The sequence below is a fragment of the Pantherophis guttatus genome, chromosome 3, assembly GCF_059756535.1.
Source record: "Pantherophis guttatus breed Tessera chromosome 3, ASM5975653v1, whole genome shotgun sequence".
Lineage (NCBI taxonomy): Eukaryota > Metazoa > Chordata > Lepidosauria > Squamata > Colubridae > Pantherophis > Pantherophis guttatus.
Genome location: NC_142065.1, coordinates 213,403,213 through 213,427,247, shown reverse-complemented (window position 1 = coordinate 213,427,247; position 24,035 = coordinate 213,403,213). Strand labels below are relative to the sequence as shown.

The following is a 24,035-nucleotide window of genomic DNA, read 5'->3' as shown; positions in this document are numbered from 1 at the left end:
GGAGAACAATCAACCTGTTGTGGCTCCGTTACCTGAGCCTGTGTCATCGGCAGGAGAGGACTCCGAGAGTGAAGGAGAGGAGTTGGCAAGGCCTCCCTCTCCAGGACCCTCCTCTCTGGCAATGCCTTCGGTGTCCGCCGAAGGGCAAGAGATAGGGTCAGGGCCAAGCACGTCCACGCAGCCACAGGTGGACAGTGATGAGGGTAATGAGTCTTGGCTGGATCCACGCCAGCGTCGCAGAGATAAGCGCACGCAACAGAAGAAAAGCCGTGCCCGAGATTAGGCTGAGTCACTGGACCACAACCCACAGGATATAAAAGGAGGTGAGGTGGCCATTCAGACTCTGTGACGGACAAAACTAACTACTATCGAGTCACATTGCATCTTTGGAAACAATATTATCAGCCTTGGATTTATTTTACGAACTGGAAATTCTTGACTGGGGGTATTTTGTTTATTGAGTAAAAGTTCTTGGCAAGCAGCTACTGGGTTGCTGCCAAGCGTCTTATCGGAAGAATTGGTTGTCTGCCAGTTTATTTAACCCTCGGCTGTCTGTTTGTGTGCGTGTGTGAGCGGGGACAGAACACAACCAATGGAACAGAAGTTGCCTTCGGAAGTTGTGGGAGCTTCATCACTGGAGGCTTTCAAGAAGAGCCTGGACAGCCATCTGTCATATGGGGATCTCCCGCTTCAGCAGGGGGTTGGACTAGAAGACCTCCAAGGTCCCTTCCAAATAGTATTCTGTAATTCTTTTAATCAACGGCCTGCATCCAGAAGTCGTGGGTGCTCCATCACTGGAGGTTTTCAAGAAGAGATTGGACAGAAGCACTTGTCTGAAATGGTATCGGGCAGTGTTGGCGAACCTTTTCGGCACCGAGTGCTGAAACGGGACCATGCGCGCATGAGCGTGCGCATGCCGGAAACCGGAAGAGCAGCCACCCGGTGTGCATGCGCACGCTGGGAAGATGATCTTTTGGTTTCTGGCACGCCTGTGCATGTGAAGAGCAGCTGGGCGGTGCACATGCGCACACCAGAAACCAGAAGACTATCTTTCTTTATCTTTCTTTGATTTATATACCGCCCTACTCCTGAAGGACTCAGTGGCCGATGTGCATGTGCATGCCAGAAAACCGGATAATCATCTTCCTGGCACGCGCATGTGCACGGGACAGCTGGTTTCTGGTGCTCCTGTGCATGTGAAGTCCAGCTGGCCACGCTCCCAAACCCAGAAGAGCAACAGACCTGGAGAGAGGGTCTGCGTGCCACTTTTGGGTAGAGGGTCTCCTGCTTGAGCAGGGGGTTGGACTAGAAGACCTCCAAGGTCCCTTCCAACTCTCTTAATCTTAATCAGAGCCTTGGTAGCGCAGCAGACTAAAGCACTGTTAAGTAACAGCAGCTGCCTGAAATTACTGCGAGTTCGAATCTCACCAGGCTCAAGATTGACTCAGCCTTCCATCCTTCCGAGGTAGGTAAAATGAGGACCCGGATTGTGGGGGCAATAAGCTGACTTTGTATAAAAAAGAACACTGCTTAGGGTGGGGGCCGAAAGCCCTACTAAGCAGGTATATACAAAAATATGAAGGCTATTGCTTAACACATTGTAAGCCACCCTGAGTCTCTGGAGAAGGGCGGCATATAAATCGAACCAAATAAATAAATAAATAAATAGAAGACCTCCAAAGTCCCTTCCAACTCTGTCATTCTATTCTGAAAGTTACGGAGGGGAAGGGTCTTCCGAAGCGATGCTGCTGGGAAGAGAAGTTGCTATTTATTATTCGGCCTGTCAAATCCTAAAAAGGGATTTTTTTTTTCTTCTCCTGAAGTTTACGGATCAAACAGAATCTCTGCCACCAGCTGATTTCAAGCCGGAGCCCAGCCCAGCTTCTCTGCCACAGCTGCAAGGAAATCAGATGCAATTTCTTTTCTAATGGCTTCTGTGGCCGATGGACTAAGGGTTTACACGCTGGCAGGTTTTAATTACAACAGGTGTTTCCTGCCTGCTTTTCCGATGCGTTTGGTAAACTTATTAATCCTGGGAACGAACAGATGGGCAGGCAGGGCCTCTGGCTACATGCAATTGCGTCCCAGCAGTTGAGAAAACTTAGTTGTGCCCGGAAGAGGGATGGCACTGATAGAACCCAGGATAAAGGGGGAGGGTCCCTCCCCCTCCCTCCCCCCTCTCATTTCCTTGCTCCATTCGGAGATGCCTGAAGGAAGATGCTCAAAATCTGGAAGATGGTGTATAGATGGCATCTCCCTCCCGCTCGATTAGCCAAAATGTTTCCAGGACTCTCCCCAAATTGTTGGAAGTGTGGGGAGATAGGTACTTATTATCATGTATGGTGGACCTGCCCTAAGGCAATCGAATTTTGGAGATTTATACAGAGGTGGATATTAGAAATCACGGGATGTAAATTACAATTGAAACCAGAATACTATCTATTAAATATTAGGCCAGATAAGATAGGCACGAATATATGGTGTTTGACTACATATATCACAACCGCAGCAAGAATATATTTTGCTCAACATTGGAAGGGGAAAAACCTACCGGCTGAAGACCTGATTCTGGGGAAAATTATCGAATATGCGGAAGCTGACAGGTTAACAAAAATTTTGAGAGATCAAAAGGACTCCATATATTTTCAGTGCTGGGACCAATGGTATACTTGGTTGAATAATAGAATAAAAAAAGGATAAGGTTAGTGTAGATTTTTTTTTTTTATTTGTATATCTTGACTGAAGTTAATATATTCTGTAAAGCTCCCGTCGCGATCTGTGTGCGAATAAATATTTTGTTGTAAAGAAATAAATAAAAATTTAAAAAAAAAAATCTGGAAGATGGAGAGAAATCTCAGAACAACAATATAACAGAGTTGGAAGGGACCTTGTAGGTCATCTAGTCCAACCCACTACCGCCCAAGCAGGAGACCCTACACCAGTGATGGTGAAAGGTTGCATGGAAATGTGCGCTCACACGCACGCTTGTCGGGGCCGCACTCTGGAAAAGCCGAACTTCTGGGTTCTAGCAGGCATGCACGCCTGATGGTCACCTGGCTGGCACACATTTGCAAGCCGGTTTTCAGCACTGCTGCGTGCGCAAAGGGATTGTGCTCCGGAAAAGCTGACCTTCTGGGTTCCGGTATGCATGCGCACCCGACAATCAGCTGGCTGGCACGCATGCACACACACCGGTTTTCGGCACTGGCCTGCGCGCAAAGGACAGCTGATAGTTGCGGGTGCATGCGTGCCAGAAACCCGGAAGACAAACAGACAAGGCCGCGTGTGCTGGGCAACATGGCTTCGTGTGCCACTTTGGGCATGCGTGCCATAGGTTCGCCATCACGGCCCTACGCCATTTCTGACAGATGGCCGGAGACAGACGTGCAGACAAATACTATCTGCACATGCGAGCAAACCGGTAGGAAAGGTAAGTGAAACCCACCCCTGACTCAGAGGTCTTCTACTCTACTCTACTCTACTCTACTCTACTCTACTCTACTCTACTCTACTCTACTCTACTCTACTCTACTCTACTCCACTCCACTCCACTCCACTCCACTCCACTCCACTCCACTCCACTCCACTCCACTCCACTCCACTCCTTATTCTATTCTGTTCTGTTCTGTTCTGTTCTGTTCTGTTCCGTTCCGTTCCGTTCCGTTCCGTTCCGTTCCTTTCCATTCCATTCCATTCCATTCCATTCCATATGTTATTATTCTATTCTATTCTATTCTATTCTATTCTATTCTATTCCATTCCATTCCATTCCATTCCATTCCATTCCATTCCACTCCACTCCACTCCACTCCACTCCACTCCACTCCACTCCACTCCACTCCATTCCTTATTCTATTCTATTCTATTCTATTCTATTCTATTCTATTCTATTCTATTCTATTCTATTCTATTCTATTCTATTCTATTCTATTCTATTCCATTCCATTCCATTCCATTCCATTCCATTCCATTCCACTCCACTCCACTCCACTCCTTATTCTCTTCTCTTCTCTTCTCTTCTCTTCTCTTCTCTTCTCTTCTCTTCTCTTCTCTTCTCTTCTCTTCTCTTCTCTTCTCTTCTCTTCTCTTCCCTTCCACTCCACTCCACTCCACTCCACTCCACTCCACTCCACTCCACTCCACTCCACTCCACTCCACTCCACTCCTTATTCTATTCTGTTCTGTTCTCTTCTGTTCTGTTCTCTTCTGTTCTGTTCCGTTCCGTTCCGTTCCGTTCCGTTCCGTTCCGTTCCGTTCCGTTCCATTCCATTCCATTCCATTCCATTCCCATTCCCTTTTTGGATATCTTATTAAACCATAACTGTGCACTTATAATATGAACACGACCCCCCCCTGCAAAAAAGGACCTTGGAGACTTCAGATGCAAATATAGGCTTTGTAGTCCCAAAGTTGAACTCCTATCCATCCTGCTGGCTTTTCTCTTTTTGGGGTAAGAGAAACGTTAACGCAAAGCGCAGAGAAAAGAAGGAAGAACAATGAGCCGGAAGTAACAGGAGGCAGAAAAATAAAAAGAGAAAAGAAAAGGCATTTTAATTTAGCCCTCCACCAAAACCCTTCCATTCTCTAACCTTTGCAGGAACCTTCCTTTCTCTCTCTCTCTCTCTCTCTCTCTCTCTCTCTCTCTCCCTCCCTCTCTCTCTCTCTCTCTCTCTCTCTCTCTCCACTTCGTACATTGCTTTTTGTTCTTTATCGAACGAACCTGCTCGGGTTTTATGAAAGCGTTCAGTGGTAAGGAAACCCATTAACGGTGCAGAACAATAAAAGCCGACTTTTAGCTGAGCTTTTATTTTTTCTTCTTCTTCTTTTCTTTTGTACCTTCTTAAATTGGGGAAGAACGGTAAAAATAAATAGGGCGAGAGCTCAGAGAGGTTCTCGAAGGGCGGTTTGGAAACGACGGTGGAGTCTTCGTCATCTAACGTGAAGCTAAATGATCTCGGGGTGTTGTTGTTGTTTTTTCCCAAAAGACTTTAAAACGGGAGAGATTACGGTTGCGAAGGGAGGAAATGCTGTCACTCACCTTCCATTAGAGACAAAAAATCCCAGTTTTCAATAGCTACCCGGCAGAGCTATGGATTCTCACGTAGGTAATTATATTAGTTACGGTTATCCCACTAGGCGAGGCACAGCCTGCTCGGTTGGTTAGAAATGTTACTGCAGGCTTATTTTGAAGGATCGCAGAAGTAGGTTGCTGGGAAGGCCTCCTGGGGAAGGGAGCATCCGAAAACACATTTCTAACATCCAGCTCCATTGATTTTCCAGGAAACAGGCTCGCTTCGATGAATCTAAATCACACAAGGCACCAGATCCTATCCCATTTCAGACAAGTGGCTGTCCAGTCTCTTCTTAAAAGCCTCCAGTGATGGAGCACCCACAACTTCTGGTGGCAAGCTGTTCCACTGGTTAGTTGTGGAAGTTTCTCCTCAATTCCAGGTTGCTTCTCTCCTTGATTCGTTCCCATCTGTTGTTTCTTGTCCTGCCTTCAGGTGCTTTGGAGAATAATTTGACCCCCTCTTCTTTGGGGGCAACCCCTCAAATACTGGAATACTTGCTCTCATGTCCCCACTAGTCCTTTTCTCTAGACTGGCCAAACCCAAATCCTGCAGCTATTCTTCATATGTTTTAGTCTCCAGGTCTTTAATCATCTTAACTTGCTCTCCTTTGCACTTTTTCCAAACTTTTTCCAAAGAAGGATGCACCCCCCCAAAATACATCCTTCCAATTATAAAGAGCTGCGGTGGCCCAGTGGTTAGAATAGTTAGAATGCTGCATTTATTTATTAAAATTTATTTATTTATTAAATTTATATGCCGCCCGTCTCCAGAGACTCAGGGCAGCTCACAATAAATTTTAAAAAAAACCATTCTAAAAACATTTAAAAGATTAAAAAACATTAAAAACCTTAGAACACATTCACACCATTCATGGCCGGATCTCGCCAGATCAATAAAATAAATAAATAATTAAATAAATAAATAAATAAATAAATAAATAAATAAATAAATAAATCACAAAACGAGATCAACGGCCCCAGGCCTGCCGGAAAAGTCAGGTCTTCACAGCTTTTCGGAAGGTCAATAGGGTGGGGATGGTCAGGACCTCAGGAGGTAACAGGTTCCAGAGAGCTGGGGCAGCCACAGAGAAACCCCCCGCGGGCCCACTGCAAGTATTTATGTCAGCACTTCAAGCTGCATTTCCTCTAGTGCTGACATAAGAAGGAGAAGCGGAGGCCTCTGGAAAGGGACGTTTGACTTTTTACCTACTTATTTTCCCTGGAGATAATATCCCCTAGGAGATGGGATGGGAGGGGGGAAATTCCTTTGAGCTGGAGTAGATTAGGGGAAAATGGCTTGGAAGATGGCCAATGAGTGCAGGGGAGTGGGGAACGGGGAAGGGAGGGTTTTGGGTCTGGAAGTCAGTGTTGGCTGCAATTGGAGTCGGATTCAGAATGTCGTGCTTAATAAATGGGACTTTTACTTCAAAGACTTTGTTTGAAATGCAATTTATTTGAGACGACCTCGAAACTTGACAATTGCAGGCTAATGCTGCCCACTGCCAGGAGTTCGATCCTGACCAGGTCAGGGTTGACTCAGCCTTCTGCGACGATGGTCATAAATCGAAAACTAACGGTATTAGACCAACTTTTTCCAACCTGGTGCTTCCAAAGGTGTGTTGGAGATCAGTTCCCTGAAAGCATCAGTGGGATGGGGAAGGATGGTCATGACAGTAAGGCTGGGGAACTCTGTGAGTGAAAGCCCTCACTTCTTAAAGTGTTGTGGCTGACTCGCTACGCACTCCGCTCTCAACAGAAACAGGGATGGGGGTGGTCAGGTTTCGAATGTAGGGGAAGCTTGGGAATGCAAAAGAGCCAACTTGGCCAATGACATCCTGGTGCCTGAGGTCAAATGATGGGGAAGTTCCAAGGCGCTCAGCCCGTTTCCCAAAATTAATTGAATGTAATTAATTGGTGGACAATGAATGGCGGGTGGCCCAGGGGAGAAAAGGAGAGTTGAGTTATGCTGCTTCGCGCGTGAAAACTTCAGAACTGGCTTTGGGGCTTCTGTGCCTATGTGGAATTATCAGTAAAGTTATACTCTTGGCAAAATAATGCTCCAGGAGTTTCTTTTGCTGCATATGCCAATGGGACAGTTGTCACAAAGTTGAGAAACACTATGGTAAGAGATATCAACAGGAGGAAGAAGGTGTGTTGGACCATGATGGCGAAGCCCTCTCTGTGGGCGTGGGTGGCGTCGACAGCTACTGTTTTGGTCTTCGCGCATGCCGGAGCCCTGGCAACCCAAAAACCAGCTGGTCGGTGCGCATGCACATGCCGGAAACCCGAAGACCCGTTGGCCGGCGCACGCATGTGCACCGACCAGCTGGTCTCCGAGTTGCCGGGGCTCTGGCGTGCACGAAGTTCAGGTGGCCGGAGTGCATGTCCGAGCTGGAAACCAAAATAGCAGCTGTCGATGGCGCGCATGCCCACAGAGAGGGCTCTGCGTGCCACCTCTGGCATGCGTGCCATAGGTTCCCCATCACGGTCCGGTTTGGGCACTCGGTGCAAAAAAGGTTCGCCATGGCTAGTGTAGGATATGTTTGCCACCTTGAGTTATTTGTCAGGAGCAAATAACCAGGAGCATTTGCTGAGTTCAAGGCAGAGAAGAGTTTATTATTGCCACTGCTAATATAAGGATCTAGTTAACTAACGGTCCAAGCTAAGTTGCCCTAGGTAAGATTCAATGGAATTCACAACGGGCTGGATTTGGTGTCAGCGTTCCAGCACTGACATATGAAAAGGAGAGGAGAAGCTTGAACTTTTGCCTACTTAATTCCTTTGAAGATTCTGTTTCCTCGGAGATGGGAGGAGGGGAGACAATCCTGTGATCTGATGGAGATGGGATGAGGAGAGTGGCTTGGAAGATAGCCAATGAGACGCAGAGAATTGGGGATCAGAAAGGGAGGGCTTGGGGGGCAAAGGTCAGTGCTGACCGCGAAAGAGCCAGGGACAGATCACTATGCTCAATAAAGAGAGAATTTCCTCAAAGATCGGCAGTTTGGAAATTCATTTATTTTGAGATAGCATCGAAACCTGACATTTGGAACCGTTGTGGGAGTGCAAAACTAATGGCATGTTTAATTCCACCTTCCAGCTTAGCTTGTTTTTCTCCTACCTACTGTCAACTCTGAATTGAACCTGGCTGAAGCCATCTTTTGCTGCTTCATAGTTGCCATGTACTCTGGGGCGGGGGAGGAGGGAAGTAAATAGAACGTCTCGCAGACAAAACAAAGAGTTTTTCTCATGGGAACCAAGGTCATCCCAACAGGTGTCAGTTGAAGGAGGAAAGGAGTGACCAAGGAGCCAGCCAACTGCTTTAATTGGACAATATGACCTATGACACTTGGGGAGGGAAACATTTACTCTTTAATTATGCTATAATAGCGGGAAACTTTGAGACTTGGTTTTCACTAAGCCGTGCCAATATGATGTATCCAATAAACATGTTCTTTGAGGAACCTTCTTGCCTCAAAGTTCTAGTTTCTTTGGATGCGTTACTCAAACCCCTGAATATCCGCAAAAGCAATAAAGGCGGGATATAAATTAAAATAAAACCCACAATTTAATCAACCGGTATTGTACGATGTGATACGTCTTGCAGCTGCTTTCAGGCCTCTGCAAACTTGGCAACTTTAAAAATTGTGGGCAGCCAGGAATTCTGGGAGTTGAAGTTCTTCACAAATCTTAAAGTTTGGAGACCCCTAGTCTAGATCATAGCAGGGTAAGTTCTCAAAAAGTTCCCCAAAGGAGGAAGCCCTCATGGACACGCTGGGTCATTTGGGGTTCTACCGATGAATGCGCTTCTGTCCAGCCTCTTTTTGTGTTACAGATGTAGAGAAGTCCTGATAAAAATACGATGTCCGTGGACGAGAAGACATCGCTTGTCTTTCTTCCTGAGCCCCATTCTTCTCTTTCTCTTCTACTCAGGGCATCTTCTCTCCGGTGGAACACTGGGACGAAGGAACGGATGCTGATCAAGGTGACGGACCGCGAGCCCAGCTTCCTGATGCACCAGGGTAACGGCTACACCCTTGACCATCAGCAGGGCACCCGGTCGCGGAGGCCCTCAGGTGGCCAGCCGTCCCCCAACCTCCAAACCTTTGCCACCGATTCCGACAACTCGGTCTTCTTCCCCGAGCGGAAGCAGTCGCCCTTCCTGAAACGGGCCGATCATGTGGGCAGCTGCTCCCCGCTGCTGGGCCGGGGGGACCCCTTCTGTTCCCCGATGCAGGGCCAGCACCGTAAGCACTCCAGCGAATCGCAGCCCTCCTCTCCGCGCTACGCCTACGAGCCGCCCTTGTACGAGGAGCCTCCCATGGAGTACCAGGCTCCCATCTACGACGAGCCACCGGTGGATATGCAGTTCGAGGCCAGCGGGAGTTACAAAGCGGGTTCTCCCCAAAAGTCCCCCATCCGCAAACCCCACCCATTCCTACAGTCACCCAAACAGGGCTCCAACTCCCCCTACCAGCAGCTGGTCTTGACCAAACAGAAGGGCTCGGACCGCTTTATGAGCCTGGAGTACAGCCCGGCCGGCAAGGAGTATGTGCGGCAACTGGTGTATGTGGAGCAGGTTGGGTCCAGCCCTACCATGAAGAGTGCCCCCCGCCACAAATACTCCCCCAACCCCATCGGTGGCTCCTACTCGCTGCAGCACAGCCCCTGCCTGATGCGGGACCAGCGCCTGGAGATCAAATCTGGAGATTACAGCAGCATGGAAGGCGCAGATTTCCGGCACAGCCCTCCGGCCGTCATGCCGTCGCAGGGGGAGGACTCCATGTCCTGCTCCAGCCAGCAGAACACGTTGTCCTCCACAGGTTACTCCCCGGGCAGCCGCAAACGAAAGAGCCGGAAGCCCGCTTTTTCGTACGACCCCAACACGTCGTCCACCGACGGCTCCGGCGAGCGTGACGAAGGCATGCCAGAGGACAGGCCTCTGTCCGGGTGCAGCCGGTCCCCGGGCGGGCGTCTGGACAGCCGGTCAATGGAAGGTGAGTCCTGCAGGGCTTCAGCAGAGCCCTTCCTGGCTCAGGCCCGCCTGGCTTGGGAAGCACAGCAAGCCCACTACCATATGAAGCAGCGCAGCAGCTGGGACTCCCAGAAGGATGGTTCAGGGTACGAGAGCGATGGGGCCGTGCCGCTGCCTATGCCAGGTCCGGTGGTGCGCGCCTTCAGCGAGGACGAGGCTCTGGCCCAGCAGGACAACAAGCACTGGAAACGCAACCCGTTTGAGAAGTTGGCTTTTCCGCAGATCCTGTTGGAGAAGAGCGTGTCGGTGCAGACGAATTTGGCGTCGCCCGAGCCGTACTTGCATCCGTCCCAGGTAAGACGAGCAGGGCCAGGAATGAGCAGGAAATTGAAGGAGGGATGATGCTTAAGAGCTGTGGTGGCGCAGTGGTTAGAATGCAGTATTGCAGGCTAACTCACTGCCAGGAGTTCGATCCTGACCAGGCTCAAGGTTGACTTAGACTTCCATCCTTCCGAGGTGGGTAAAATGAGGACCCAGATTGTTGGGGGCAAGAGGCTGACTCTGTAAACCGCTTAGAGAGGGCTGCAAAAAGCACTGTGAAGTGGTATATAAGTCTGTTGCTAAGTGGGAAGGAAGGAAGGAAGGAAGGAAGGAAGGAAGGAAGGAAGGAAGGAAGGAAGGAAGGAAGGAAGGTAGGTAGGTAGGTGGTGCAGTGGTTAGAGTGCAGTACTGCAGGCTGACTCTGCCCACTGCCAGGAGTTCGATTCTGATCGACTGAAGGTTGACTCAGCCTTCCATCCTTCCGAGGTGGGTAAAATGAGGACCCAGATTGTTGGGGGCAAGAGGCTGACTCTGTAAAATGCTTAGAGGGGGCTGGAAAGCACTGGAAAGCAGTATATAAGTCTAAGGGCTATTGCTATTCCTATTGCTATTTCTTTGGGTTCAGAATTGCACTGCTCCCCTTCTCCTTTTATTTCGAAATTGCCGTTGTTGATGTTGTTGTCGGTGATGATGATGAAGATGTGATCCATTCAGTCATGCCCGACTCTTGGCGATTCTCTGGGCCTCTGGCTTTGCTGATTTCGTGTCTGTTTGTGATGCTGCAGAAACTCCGAAACTGGGCCCTGCGATGAGTTGTACTGCTTATGCTGTTCTGAGCTTCCGTAGCCCTTGTGACATAAGAAGGCCTAACTTATATAATTTGTCACATTTGCATGACTGCACGAATGATAACGGATTATGTAAGTTGTGCAAAGATATCCTTTTGTGCAGGAAGGTCATGATGCTTTCGATATCAGATACAGGTCCAAAGGGCACTTCAGAGAAAACAAGCATAAAAGTGAGAAATGGGACAGGAATTGTCTTTTAGAGAGAGAGAGAGAGAGAGAGAGAGAGAAGGAAAGAATGAATGCGTGAAAGCAAATGATATTTCTTCTTTCTGTGAGATTCTTGGTGCTGTCTGAGCGTGGTTGGTTGCTTATAGACGTTTCGTGACCCTACTAGGTAACATCACCAGTAATCCATCCATCCTTCCTTCCTTCCTTCCTTCCTTCCTTCCTTCCTTCCTTCCTTCCTTCCTTCCTTCCTTTCCTTCCTTCCCTTCCTCCTTCCTTCCTTTCCTTCCTTCCTTTCCTTCCTTCCTTCCTTTCCTTCCTTCCTTCCTTCCTTCCTTCCTTCTTCCTTCCTTCCTTTCCTTCCTTCCTTCCTTCCCTTCCTCCTTCCTTCCTTTCCTTCCTTCCTTTCCTTCCTTCCTTTCCTTCCATTCCTTCCTTCCTTCCTTTCCTTCCTTCCTTCCTTCCTTCCTCCTTCCTTTCCTTCCTTCCTTCCTTCCTTCCTTCCTTCCTTCCTTCCTTCCTTCCTTCCTCCTTCCTTTCCTTCCTTCCTTCCTTCCTTCCTTCTTCCTTCCTTTCCTTCCTTCCTTTCCTTCCTTCCTTCCTTCCTTCTTCCTTCCTTTCCTTCCTTCCTTCCTTCTTCTTTCCCTTCCTTCCTTCCTTCCTTCCTTCCTTCCTTCCTTCCCTTCCTTTCTTCCTTCCTTCCTTTCCTTCCATTCCTTCCTTCCTTCCTTTCCTTCCTTCCTTTCCTTCCTTCCTTTCCTTCCTTCCTTTCCTTCCATTCCTTCCTTCCTTCCTTTCCTTCCTTCCTTCCTTCCTTCCTCCTTCCTTTCCTTCCTTCCTTCCTTCCTTCCTTCCTTCCTTCCTTCCCTTCCTTCCTTCCTTCCTTCTTCCTTCCTTCCTTCCTTTCCTTCCTTCCCCCTTCCTTCCTTCCTTCTTCCTTCCTTTCCTTCCTTCCTTTCCTTCCTTCCTTCCTTCCTTCTTCCTTCCTTTCCTTCCTTCCTTCCTTCCTTCTTCTTTCCCTTCCTTCCTTCCTTCCTTCCCTTCCTCCTTCCTTCCTTTCCTTCCTTCCTTTCCTTCCTTCCTTTCCTTCCATTCCTTCCTTCCTTCCTTTCCTTCCTTCCTTCCCTTCCTTCCTTTCCTTCCTTCCTTTCCTTCCATTCCTTCCTTCCTTCCTTTCCTTCCTTCCTTCCTTCCTTCCTCCTTCCTTTCCTTCCTTCCTTCCTTCCTTCCTTCCTTCCCTTCCTTCCTTCCTTCCTTCTTCCTTCCTTCCTTCCTTTCCTTCCTTCCCCCTTCCTTCCTTCCTTCCTTCCTTCCTTCCTTCCTTCCCCCTTCCTTCCTTCCTTCCTTCCTCCCTCCCTCCCTCCCTCCCTCCTTCCACTGGAGGCTAAAACATGAAGAACGGTTGCTGGAATGGGGTTTCCAGAAAGGAGGAGGAGGAGGAGGAGGAAGACAATGACTGTGGGGTCTCTGAGCTTGCTTGTTTCCTTGCAGACGTTTTGTTACACTACTGGGTAACATCATCAGTGCTAGAAGAGAGCAGGGAGGAGGAGGAGGAGGACTGTAGGGTCTTCGAGTTTGCTTGTTTTCTTACAGACGTTTCGTTACTGGGTGACATCATCAGTGTTAGAATGGAGTGAGGTTTACACCTTTTAGCAGTGATGATGTTATCTGCAAGAAAACCGCCAAGTTCAGAGAGCACCAAGGACCCCATAGTTCTCCTTCTCGTCCTCCTCCTCCTCCTCCTCCCCCCTGCAAACTCCACTCCCTTCTAGCACTGATGATGCCACCTAGTTGGGTCATAAAAGGTCCGCAAGAAAACCACCAAGTTCACAGAGCACCAAGGACCCTGTCAAATCGCAAAAGCATCTCCAGGGGAAGGATACTGCAAAATCCCCATTCCCTCCCCACTCCAGGGGAAGGATACTGCAAAATCCCCATTCCCTCCCCACTCCAGGGGAAGGATACTGCAAAATCCCCATTCCCTCCCCACTCCAGGGGAAGGATATTGCAAAATCTCTATTCCCACCAGTGGTGGGTTCCTCCCGGTTTGGTCTGGTTCGGCCGAGCCGGTAGCGGTGACGATATGACGTCACCGAACCGGTTCTCCCCCCCACCCCCCCACCCCCCCACCCCCCCACGTTATTCTTACCTTTTATTTGGTCCCACCCCCAATCTATTGCTGCCTCCTGAGTCCCAGCTGATGACTAGAGGGAAAAAAACTCTGTTTAAACTCTTGCCGGGGGGCTTCAAAGGGCCGCCCTACAGCTGATCAGTGTTAAAAGCAAACAAATGAGTCGGGTCGTAAGTGCGAGGACCTTCCAGAAATGACTCTGACCAGCTAGCCACGCCACCTAGTCACATGACCTCCACGCCCACAGAACCAGTAGTAAAAAAATTTAGAACCCACCCCTGATTCCCACTCCTCTCCAGGGGAAGGATATTGCAAAACCTCCATTCCCTCCCCACTCCTGGGGGAAGGAGACTGCAAAATCCCCATTCCCAGCCCACTCTGGGTGGTATTTGCCAGTTCTCCGAACTGCTCAGAATTTCCGCCGCCAGTTCGTCAGAACCTGCTGGATTTTACCCCTGATCTCAACCCCTGGGATATAGCTATTTTCTCCTGTTTTTTTCTTCTTCTTTTTCTCAGCTATGTTCAAACCTGCTGGGACGGTTCATTGTGATTTCCTTAAACCAAGGCATTCGGACCATGGTTGTTGTTTTTTTTTGTCTGTTTGTGATGAAATCCAAACAAGCCGAGGCCGGCCTACGCGGGGAGGATCAATGGAACTATTGATTCCGCTGCAGACTTCCCAGCCGCCCACCTTCGCAAGATCAATGCTTTGCAGAATAAAAGTTAGACTAGTCCACCTGCAGAAACGGCACTGATTATTTCTAAGGGATAAAACAAGAAACCCTCCGATAGAAAAGATTCATTCTCAAATGGAATGGAGATAAAATTGTCAGGGGTCAAGAAAATACAACATTTCTATTTGTACGCGTGGCTTTGCAACATGGTTTTGGGGCTCCTGCGTGAGCCGGGAGGGGCTGGATTAGAAGACCTCCAAGGTCCCACCTCCCAGCTCTATTTGTTTGTTTGTTTGTTTATTTGATTTGTATACCGCCCTACTCCCGAAGGACTCAGGGCGGTGAACAGCCAACAATAAAATACATAGATACAAAAAATTTAAAAACCAGATAAAATCAAATTAAATCATTTTGGCCCAGACAGATTAAAACACCCCAATAATTTAAAAACAGATTAAAATTTACATATTTAAAAAGGGAAGAGATCAGGCCAAGCCCGCCTGGTGGAATAAAAAGGTCTTCACAGCACGGCGGAAGGAGCGCAGATCCGGGATCCTCCGTATCTCCGGGGGGAGCTCATTCCAGATAGTAGGTGCCCCCACAGAGAAGGCTCTCCCCCTAGGGGCCGCCAGTCGACACTGTTTGGCTGACGGCACCCGGAGGAGCCCCTCTCTATGGGAGCGTACTGGCCGGTGGGAGGCTATTGGTGGTAGTAGGCGGTCCCGTAGATAACCAGGTCCTAAGCCATGGAGCGCTTTAAAGGTGGTAACCAAAACCTTGAAGCGCACCCGGAAGACCACCGGGAGCCAGTGCAGCTCGTGCAGGAGAGGTGTTACATGGGAGCGCTATTCTGATTGAAACGGTATAGTTTTGAGTCACCGGTGACTAAAGCCAGCATGAAATCCTTCGCCGTGCCTCGGATTCCCCCTGGCCACATTTGATGACTTCATTTCTTCCTGCAAATTAAGCCCCGGGGAATCCTTAAGTGTCAGAAGGAACCTCATTAACATATCGCTGGCAAACAAATAAATCGCCTGTCCTCTTCCATCCTCGAGCAATTTGAAAGCAATTAAAGAAAGTTTCGTTGGAGCCTCTAAGACACGGGTGTCAAACCCGAAGCCCGCGGGCCGGATTTGGCCCCACGGGGTGCTCAGATCTGGCCCGCGGGGCTGGCCTGGAAACAGCAAAGTTGCACCTCTGGCAGTGCAAATGGAGCTGGGGTACGAGGCCGTCACAACTGAAAATGGGGCACGGATGGGGGGGGCTGCGCGGGTCCCCATCCCCCTCCCCGAGCTCCGTTTTCGCTGCCAGAGGGCTCTCAAAACAAACTAAAATCAAAACAAAAGGAGAAGTGTTTCCCCTGTTGCATTTGAGCATGGAAGAAGGGACAGGAAAGGAGAAAGGGAAAAGAGGAAAGACAGAGAAAAAGATGGGAAGAGAGCAAGGAAGGAAAAAGAAGGAAAGAGGGGAAGGAAGGAGAAAGGAGAAGGAAGAGGGAAGGAAAAAGAATAGAAGGAAGGAAGGAAGGAAGGATGGATGGAAAGATGGATATTGGGTGAGGGGAGAGAGGGATGGAAGGAAGAAAGGATGGAAGGCATCAAGAAGATGAATGAGGAGGGAGGGGAGGGAGGAGGGAGAGGGAGGAAGGAAATAAGACATAGAGAAGAAAGGAAAAGAAGGAAGGAAGAGGAAGGAAGGCGAAAGGGAAAAGAGGAAAGACAGAGAAAAAGATGGGAAGAGAGCAAGGAAGGAAAAAGAAGGAAAGAGGGGAAGGAAGGAGAAAGGAGAAGGAAGAGGGAAGGAAAAAGAATAGAAGGAAGGCAGGCAGGAAGGAAGGAAGGAAAGAAGGAAGGAAAGAAGGAAGGAAAGATGGATATTGGGTGAGGGGAGAGAGGGATGGAAGGAAGGAAGAAAGAAAGGAAGGAAGGAAGGAAGGCATCAAGAAGATGAATGAGGAGGGAGGGGAGGGAGAGGGAGGAAGGAAATAAGACATAGAGAAGAAAGGGAAAGAAGGAAGGAAGGAAGGCGAAAGGGAAAGAGGAAAGAAAAGAAAAAGATGGGAAGAGAGCAAGGAAGGAAAAATAAGGAAAGAGGAGAAGGAAGAAGAAAGGAGAATGAAGAGGGAAGGATGGAAGGAGATTATAATGAGAGTGCGTGAGGGTCTTGGGGAAGTCCTACCTTAACACTTGGCCACCACAGGTGTCCCCCTGCTGCCACCTTCTCCTGTGCGGGAAAGTCGGAGGGGGGATTTAGTAGAGGGGTTGCCTGGAGACATAATAGCATTCTTCCTGTCGGTCAAGGTCAGGCCGATCCTGCATCTGGAGAAGGAGTGGTCGGAGTGAGGTCTCGAGATGGGACGGCGGTTGATTGGAGCATGTGATCGTCTGAGGAGTGAGGGGATGGTTTGGGGGGTTTTGATTTACTGAGGGAAAACCCGGACCTCTCCGATTCGGGTTTTCCCAGATGTGCCGGTTTACCTATTCTAGTAAATAGAACTTTGAAAAACGCTTGCTTCAGAGTCTTTATTTGGAGTTGGGGGGTTTTCTGGCACAGGGGCTGCCACAGAGAAGAGGGGGTCTACCTATTCTCCAAAGCGGGACAAGAAGCGATGGATGGAAACTATTCAAGGAGAGAACCAAGCTAGAATTAAAGATAAATTTCCTGACAGTGAGAACAATTAACCAGTGGAACAACTTGCCACCAGAAGTTGTAGGTGCTCCAACACTGGAAGTTTTTAAGAAGAGATTGGACAACCGTTTGTGTGAAATGGTATAGGGGTTCCTGCCTGAGCAGGGGGCTGGACTAGAAGACCTCCAAGGTCCCTTCCGACTGATTCCTCATAAGTGGACAGACCCTTCCAACACTGTTATGCTGTTTTTCTTAAACCATAAAAAGCCACGTATTTCTGTTATTCTATTAAATTTGGCTTGCTTCCAACCCATTTTATAATCCCACGAAGCCCTAAGCTTCTAACATATGTTTACCCTCTGCGTAAGATTGATTATAAGCTTGTCCTCAGCTTTATTCTCTGTTTGGAAGATTGTTCCAGTGAAGAAGGAAGAAAGATATTCGCCAAACACGGTTGCAAGAAACCCTGAGAATTTTTTCCCCAGTATTTGGAAAGGATTCAGGATCCTTTGGTCATCTAAGTTTTGATGCAGTGGGGATGGGGCTCAGCAATATCTCTTATATCTCAAGATGATTTTTAACTTCAATCTTTTGTTCCTGAATCTGCACTTTGGAATGATGGCAAACAGGTTTAAATTTTTTCTGCGTGGCACTCTAGTAATTATTTGAAGGGTGTCAGGATACTCTCCAAATCTATATATATATATATAAATGGATGTGTGTGTGTATGTATGTTCCAGCATAACTCTGGAACACCTTGAGCAATTTCAACCAAACTTGGTACACAGACGGCTTACTATCCGGAAAAAAATACTGTGTGGGTAAGACACCCCTAGCACCCCTTGGGGTGGGTGAGTGTGAATCTCTCTGTGTGCGTGTGTTCCAGCATAACTCTGGAATGCCTGGGCCGCTGAAATGAAAATGAATGAATTATATATAGTGTCAAATCATAGTACTTTTGACAGTGTGCATCTTGGATTCAGCTTCTGTTAAGATACAGCCTGTTGTGCCTTAAAATGGCTTCTACTGTACAACACTGTGGAGTTGCCATGGTAACGGCTTCACAGTACTTCACAAGGGGGCTCCCTCTGGTAAGGTGGATTGGGATAAATAAATACCCGGGCAACACCAGGTTATCAGCTAGTCTCAAATATAAAACACTCCTAGCAAAGGACTGTATTTGCTAACATGATAATCACAGTCTGTAGTTTTAACTTTTTATTTTTCTCCATGGAAAGTTAGCACGGGGGGAGGGGGGGCATTCTTAAGAGTGAGATGTAACTCTGGGCATGGCTGGTAGTTTGAGAGAGCTCCTTCTGCTTCGTTAAAATGTTTATAGCCTACTGAATTTTATTTTAGTTTTTAACTTTTAACCTGTAAGTGTTCATCCTGATTTTTTAACCTCTGTTTTATCTGTGCTTCTGTTCAGGCATTTCTATCATTTTATATTGAGGAATAAACCACCCAATTGGGTGAGATGGGCTGTGTAAGAACTTTAGTGCACAGTTAAGTGAACCAAATGAATAAAAAAGAACTAAATGGCAGGGATTTAAGAGGAACTAAAATATCCGGGCGGGAAATCTGTGTATGCTTAGTACAAGGGTGTCAAACTGGACTTCTTCGAGGGCTGGATCAGCACTGTAGTTCTCTGCGGGCCGGCGAGGGGGGAGGGGCGGGGAACGGGTGGCAGACTGGATGGACCCCTCTGCAGCACCCTGCCAGCCAAAACGGGGTGGAGTATGGGGACACACATGCCCCCCCCACGCCTAATTTTTGCCCTTTATGGCCTCCTGTAGCAAAAATGGGCCCCGCGAGACCTTCGTGCCAGAGGTGGGATTCAGCAGGTTCTGACCAGTTCTGGAGAACCGGTAGCGGAAATTTTGAGTAGTTCGGAGAACCGGTAAATGCCACCTCTGACTGGCCCCTCCCCGATCTCTTCTCTGCCTCCCGAGTCCCCCGATCAGGGAGGAAATGGGGATTTTGCAGTAACCTTCCCCTGGGGTCGCGAAGGAATGGAGATTTTACAGTATCCTTCCTCTGCCACACCCACTAAGCCACGCCCACCAACCCATGCCATGCCACGCCCACCAAGTCACGCCCACAGAACCGGTAGTAACAATTTTTGAAACCCACCACTGCTTCGTGCAGCCCGTTTTTGGCCGGCAGAGTGCTGCAGGATGCCAGGGAGGCCGAAAATGGGCCACGGTGGGGGGGGGGAAGGGGGTGCAAGAGGTCCATTTTGGCCAGCAGAGGCAAAGAGGCTGATCCTTTGATATTTCCAGGCCGGCCCCACAGGCTGGATTTTAGCACCCCATGGTCCGTATGGTCAAGCCTGCGGGCCTTGAGTTTGACACCTCTGGCTTAGTAAGAGGCCTGCAAGAGAGCATATTATTATTATTATTATTATTATTATTATTATTATTATTATTATTATTATTAATTTATTTATTTATTATTTTGATTTATATGCCGCCCTTCTCCGGAGACTCAGGGCGGCTTACAATGCGTTAAGCAATAGCCTTCATACTTTTGTATATTTTTACAAAGTCAGCTTTTTGCCCCCACAAACTGGGTCCTCAATTTACCTACCTTAGAAAGGATGGAAGGCTGAGTCAACCTTGAGCCTGGGGAGATTCGAACCTGCAGTAATTGCAGGCAGCTGGATGTTAAATGCTGCCTCAGTAGGAGGCATTAGCCTCCTACGCCACTCAGGCTCTAATCTTTTGATATTCATGATTTCATTGTATTGTAGAGGCGCCCAGAGTCGCTTTGGATAGTGAGCATAAATTTAATAAAGAAAGTGAATATTTGGAAACATCATGGCCGACGGGGGAATTTTAGTCTACAGGAAGACAGTACACATATCTTTCAGTGGGAATGCTCCTTTAAGGAGAGGGAAAATGTTTGTAATGTTTGCACATAACAGCCCATTAACGGTTTGGGAAGGTGATAAATCAAGAGTTTTCTTCTCTAGCCCTTCGGGAGTGCTGGAACTACAGTTCCCAGAATTCCTAGGTTCCATATGAGAGGTAAGAGGGAGTCTTGGCTGGGAATCCTGGGAGTTTAGTCCCTAAGGCAGGACTCCCCAAACTTAGCAACTTTAAGACTTGTGGACTTCAACTCCTAGAATTCCTCAGCCAGCATGGCTGGCGGGGGAATTCTGGGAGCTGAAGTCCACAAGTTTTAAAATTGCGAACTTTGGAGACCCCTGCCCAAAGGGATACTGAATTGGAGGCTAATAATATGTACAGTATTGATGTCACTGGTAGCATTTTTAATTTGATAAATCCAGGTATGCTTTAATAAGCATGTGTAAATGACATGGAATTGAATAAATTGCATAATCACATTTGAAGTTCATTTATTTTAAAGGAGCAAATTTTGAATGTGTATTAAACTGTTATCATACAGGTAGTCCTTGACCATAATTGACCCCCAAAATTCAGATTGCTAAGCAAGACAGTTGTCAAGTGAGTTTTGTCCCCATTTACAACCTTTCCTGCCACCGTTGTTAAGCGAATTGCTAGAGTTGTTTCGTTAGTAATGGTCACTAAAAGAACGGCTGTAAATTGAGGACTACCCCTCTAGGAAAGAGATTCCATAGAGTAGAATCTAGGTCTTTTCATGTGCAAAGAAGAAAGTTTTCTCCCAATTGAATCCTGGCGTTGCACCACGAAGAAGCCTTTTGCTTCTCACCCAAGAAGCTTCTTCAGTTCTGAAGTTGTGTGGTTGTATATACTGAAGAACTGAAGAAGCTTCTTGGATGAGAAGTGAAACGTTTTCAAGGAACGAAAACCAAGAAAAAGTCCAGTTGCCTTTTGAAAAATCATCCTTCCCCTGTCCTTACCACTTTCTAGAGGGATAATCAAGAGCGTCCTGTCATATTGTATTACAGTCTGGTTTGGAAGCATTACTGCTTCAGACAGGAAGGCAGTGCAGAGAGTGGTGAGGACAGCAGAAAAGATCATTGGCAGTTCACTCCCTTCTATCCAGGACGTGGGCTAGAAGCAGTGCTTGAGTAGGGCCCGTAGGATTGTCTGGGACACTACACATCCTCTTCACAACCTGTTCTGAAGTTGTATGGTTGTATATTCTGAAGAACTGAAGAAGCTTCTTGGGTGAGAAGTGAAATGTTTTCAAGGAACACAACTCAAGAAAAGTCCAGCTGACTTTTGAAAATCTTCGTCCCCCTGTCCTTACCACTTTCTATAATTGAAAGCATCCCGTCGTATTGCATTACTGTCCGGTGTGGAAGCATTACTGCTTCAGTCAGAAAGGCAGTGGAGAGAGTGGTGAGGACAGCAGAAAAGATCATTGGCAGTTCACTCCCTTCTACCCAGGACACGGCATGTAAGCGATGCTTGAGCAGGGTCCGTAGGATTAATAGGGATGCTACACATCCTCTCAACGACCTGTTCTCCTTGTTACCTTCTGGGAGGGGGCTTCGTGGTACCCGAAGCAGAACAACAGTTTTGGTCCATACAGTATCAACCTTGTGACTTCTCAAGTTTTTTCTTTCCGCTACGCATTGAAAATGGACAGTGATTAATACATATATGTATACGTGTGTGTATATACATGTTTGTGTGTGTGTATGTATTTTGTGTATATGTGTGTTGGGTATGGGTATGGGTAGATGTATACTTACTTTTGAGAGCGGGCAACAGAATTTCATTTTTAATGTGTGCCACTGAACTGACAATAAAGGTGATCTTATCTATCTTAAATCCCAAAGGTGCTTTTTTTCAAGAGGCAACAGGACATTCTTGTTTTTTCCTTTTGAAGACATTTCACTTCTCATCCAAGAAGCTTCTTCAGCTCTGACTGAATGGTGAAGAAGGGAAGGATTTCTACTCCTTGCAGACAGCTGGTCATTTGCATCTTTTTAGAGGGTTGTTGAGGCCACTTGGAAGTTTATCTCTGTCCTCGGGGTCACCTGAGTGGTGCAAATAGTTCCTGTAGTCTGCAATTTTTCTCTCTCTGGAAAGCCATTCCTACACCCACACCATTCCAAGGCTGTTCATCCCAAATTATATAGCTAAAAGTCTGTAGAGATTTATCTCTCAGGAGGTTTATCCTGAGGATACAGATAAACCTCCAAGTGGCCTCAACGACTCTCTCTAAAAGGATGCAAATAACCATCTGTCTGCAAGGAGTATAAATCCTTCTATTACCCACCATCCAGTCAGAGCTGAAGAAGCTCCTTGGATGAGAAGCGAAATGTCTTCAAAGAAAAATCAGAAAGTCCAGTTGCCTCCTGAAAAAGCACCTTTGGGAGAACCATGACTTGGATGACGGAGAATCTCTACAGACTTTTATCTGTCTTATCTTATTAAAAAGCACCTTTGGGACATGATTGATGGCTCTTCTTCCATTTTCCCGTGTGGTTGGAGCGAAGAAGAATATTTGGGGGTGGACTTCACCGTTCCTTGGGTGGTCTGTGGTCTCCCCTCACGCAAGGCCGTTGGGTCACTGTTGTCCTCTCTTGCCTTGTCTCCGCAGTCAGAAGATCTTGGCGCCTGCGTCCAGTTTGAGAGCAGCCGCCAAAACCGGAACATGATGCCCAGCAACAGCTGCGTCTTCCCCACCTTCAACCTGAGGAAGCCCTCCTCGGAGACGGACATTGAGAACTGGGCCTCCAAACACTTCAACAAGCACACCCAAGGTCTCTTCCGACGCAAGATCTCCATCGCCAACATGCTGGCATGGAGCAGCGAGTCCATCAAGAAACCCATGATCATGACCAGCGACCGCAATGTCAAGAAGGAAGCCTGTGAGATATTCAAGCTCATCCAGATGTACATGGGCGACCGGCGGTCCAAGACGGACCAGCTCAACGTAGCTCTGGAGATCGCCACCAAAGGATGGAGTATGCAAGGCCTCCGAGATGAGCTCTACATCCAGTTGTGCCGGCAGACCACCGAGAACTTCCGCTATGAGAGTCTCGCCCAGGGTTGGGAGCTGATGTCCATCTGCCTGGCTTTCTTCCCTCCCACGCCCAAGTTCCATTCCTACTTAGAGGGATACATCTACAGGCACATGGACCCGGTGAACGACACCAAAGGTAAGAGGGACTCAACTCACCGTTGACCGGGCCGGGTCCTGGTTGGCTTCTCAGCTTCTCCCCTTCCCCAAAAGGCAGGGTTCAAATTTAAGATCAAAAGAAGACATCTTGGTGGCCAGCAGTGGTGTCCCAGGCTGAGACATAACAGAATTGGAAGGGACCTTGGAGGTCATCTAGTCCAACCCCCTACTCAAGCAAAAGGCCCTATACCATTTTAGACAAATGGTTGTCCAGTCTTGTCTTAAAAACCTCCAATACAGGTAGTCCTCGACTTATAACAGTTCATTCAGCGGCCATGTTTGAAATTACAACAGCCCTGAAAAAAGTGACTTATGACCGTTTTTCACACTTACGACCGTTGCGGCATCCTCCATGGTCGCGTGATCAAAATTCAGATGTTTTGCAGCTGACTCATATTTATGACCGCTGCAGTGTCCTGATCCACCTTCTCCGATGCCAGATTCACAACTGTGTTCCTATCTTAACAACTGCGGTGACTCACTTAAAAGAACGGTCGAAAATATGGGACCCGTGTTTCACTTAGCAACAGAAATGTTAGGCTCAATTTTGGTCGTAAGTCAAGGACTACCTGTATTGGACCACCCACAACTTCTGGAGGCAAATATAGCTAATTGCGGCATGAGTCTCAACAGGAGGTGAGTTTAATGTTTTGGGTGAGATTATCTGAGCCACACAAACATGTCGGCACACTTGTGCATTTGTGGTGCACCAAAATACGTGCCATGCTCATATGCTTTGTCAGTTTAGGGCCGAGAAAGCACAATATTTATTTATTTTAGAGGAGAATATTGTAGCTCAGGATTGAGCTCTGGAGTCCTTGGTGTTCTCTGAACTTGGAGGTTTTCTTGCTGACATTTCATGACCCAATTAGGTAACATCATCAGTGCTAGAATGGAGGGAGAAGGAGGAGGATGGCTACAAGGTCCTTAGTGCTCTCTGAGCTTGTTGGTTTCCTTGCAGACATTCCATTACCCGACTAGATAACTGTCAGGTTTCGATGTCATCTCAAATAAATTGCACTCCCAAACAATTAATCTTTGCTGAAATATTCCATTTATTGAGTACGACAGATCTGGCCCCGACTTCGTCGTAGCCGATACTAACCCTCTGACCCCCAAACCCTCCCCTTTCCGTTCCCCA

The 24,035-nt window shown here is 47.8% G+C and overlaps 1 protein-coding gene across 3 annotated transcripts in view; it reads left to right on the top strand.

Moving 5' to 3' along the window:
• The window catches only part of ARHGAP39 (Rho GTPase activating protein 39), a 169,761-nt gene that overhangs the window by 106,700 nt on the left and 39,026 nt on the right, over window positions 1-24,035 (top strand). For all 3 annotated transcript variants that reach the window (XR_015733464.1, XM_087890971.1, XM_087890970.1), the window contains exons 4-5: window positions 9,002-10,397; window positions 22,313-22,874. Coding sequence is in view for 2 of the 3 variants with exons in the window: in XM_087890971.1 (XP_087747097.1) it covers window positions 9,002-10,397; window positions 22,313-22,874 (1,958 nt within the window). In the remaining variant the exon portion in view is untranslated. The remainder of the gene's footprint in view (window positions 1-9,001; window positions 10,398-22,312; window positions 22,875-24,035) is intronic.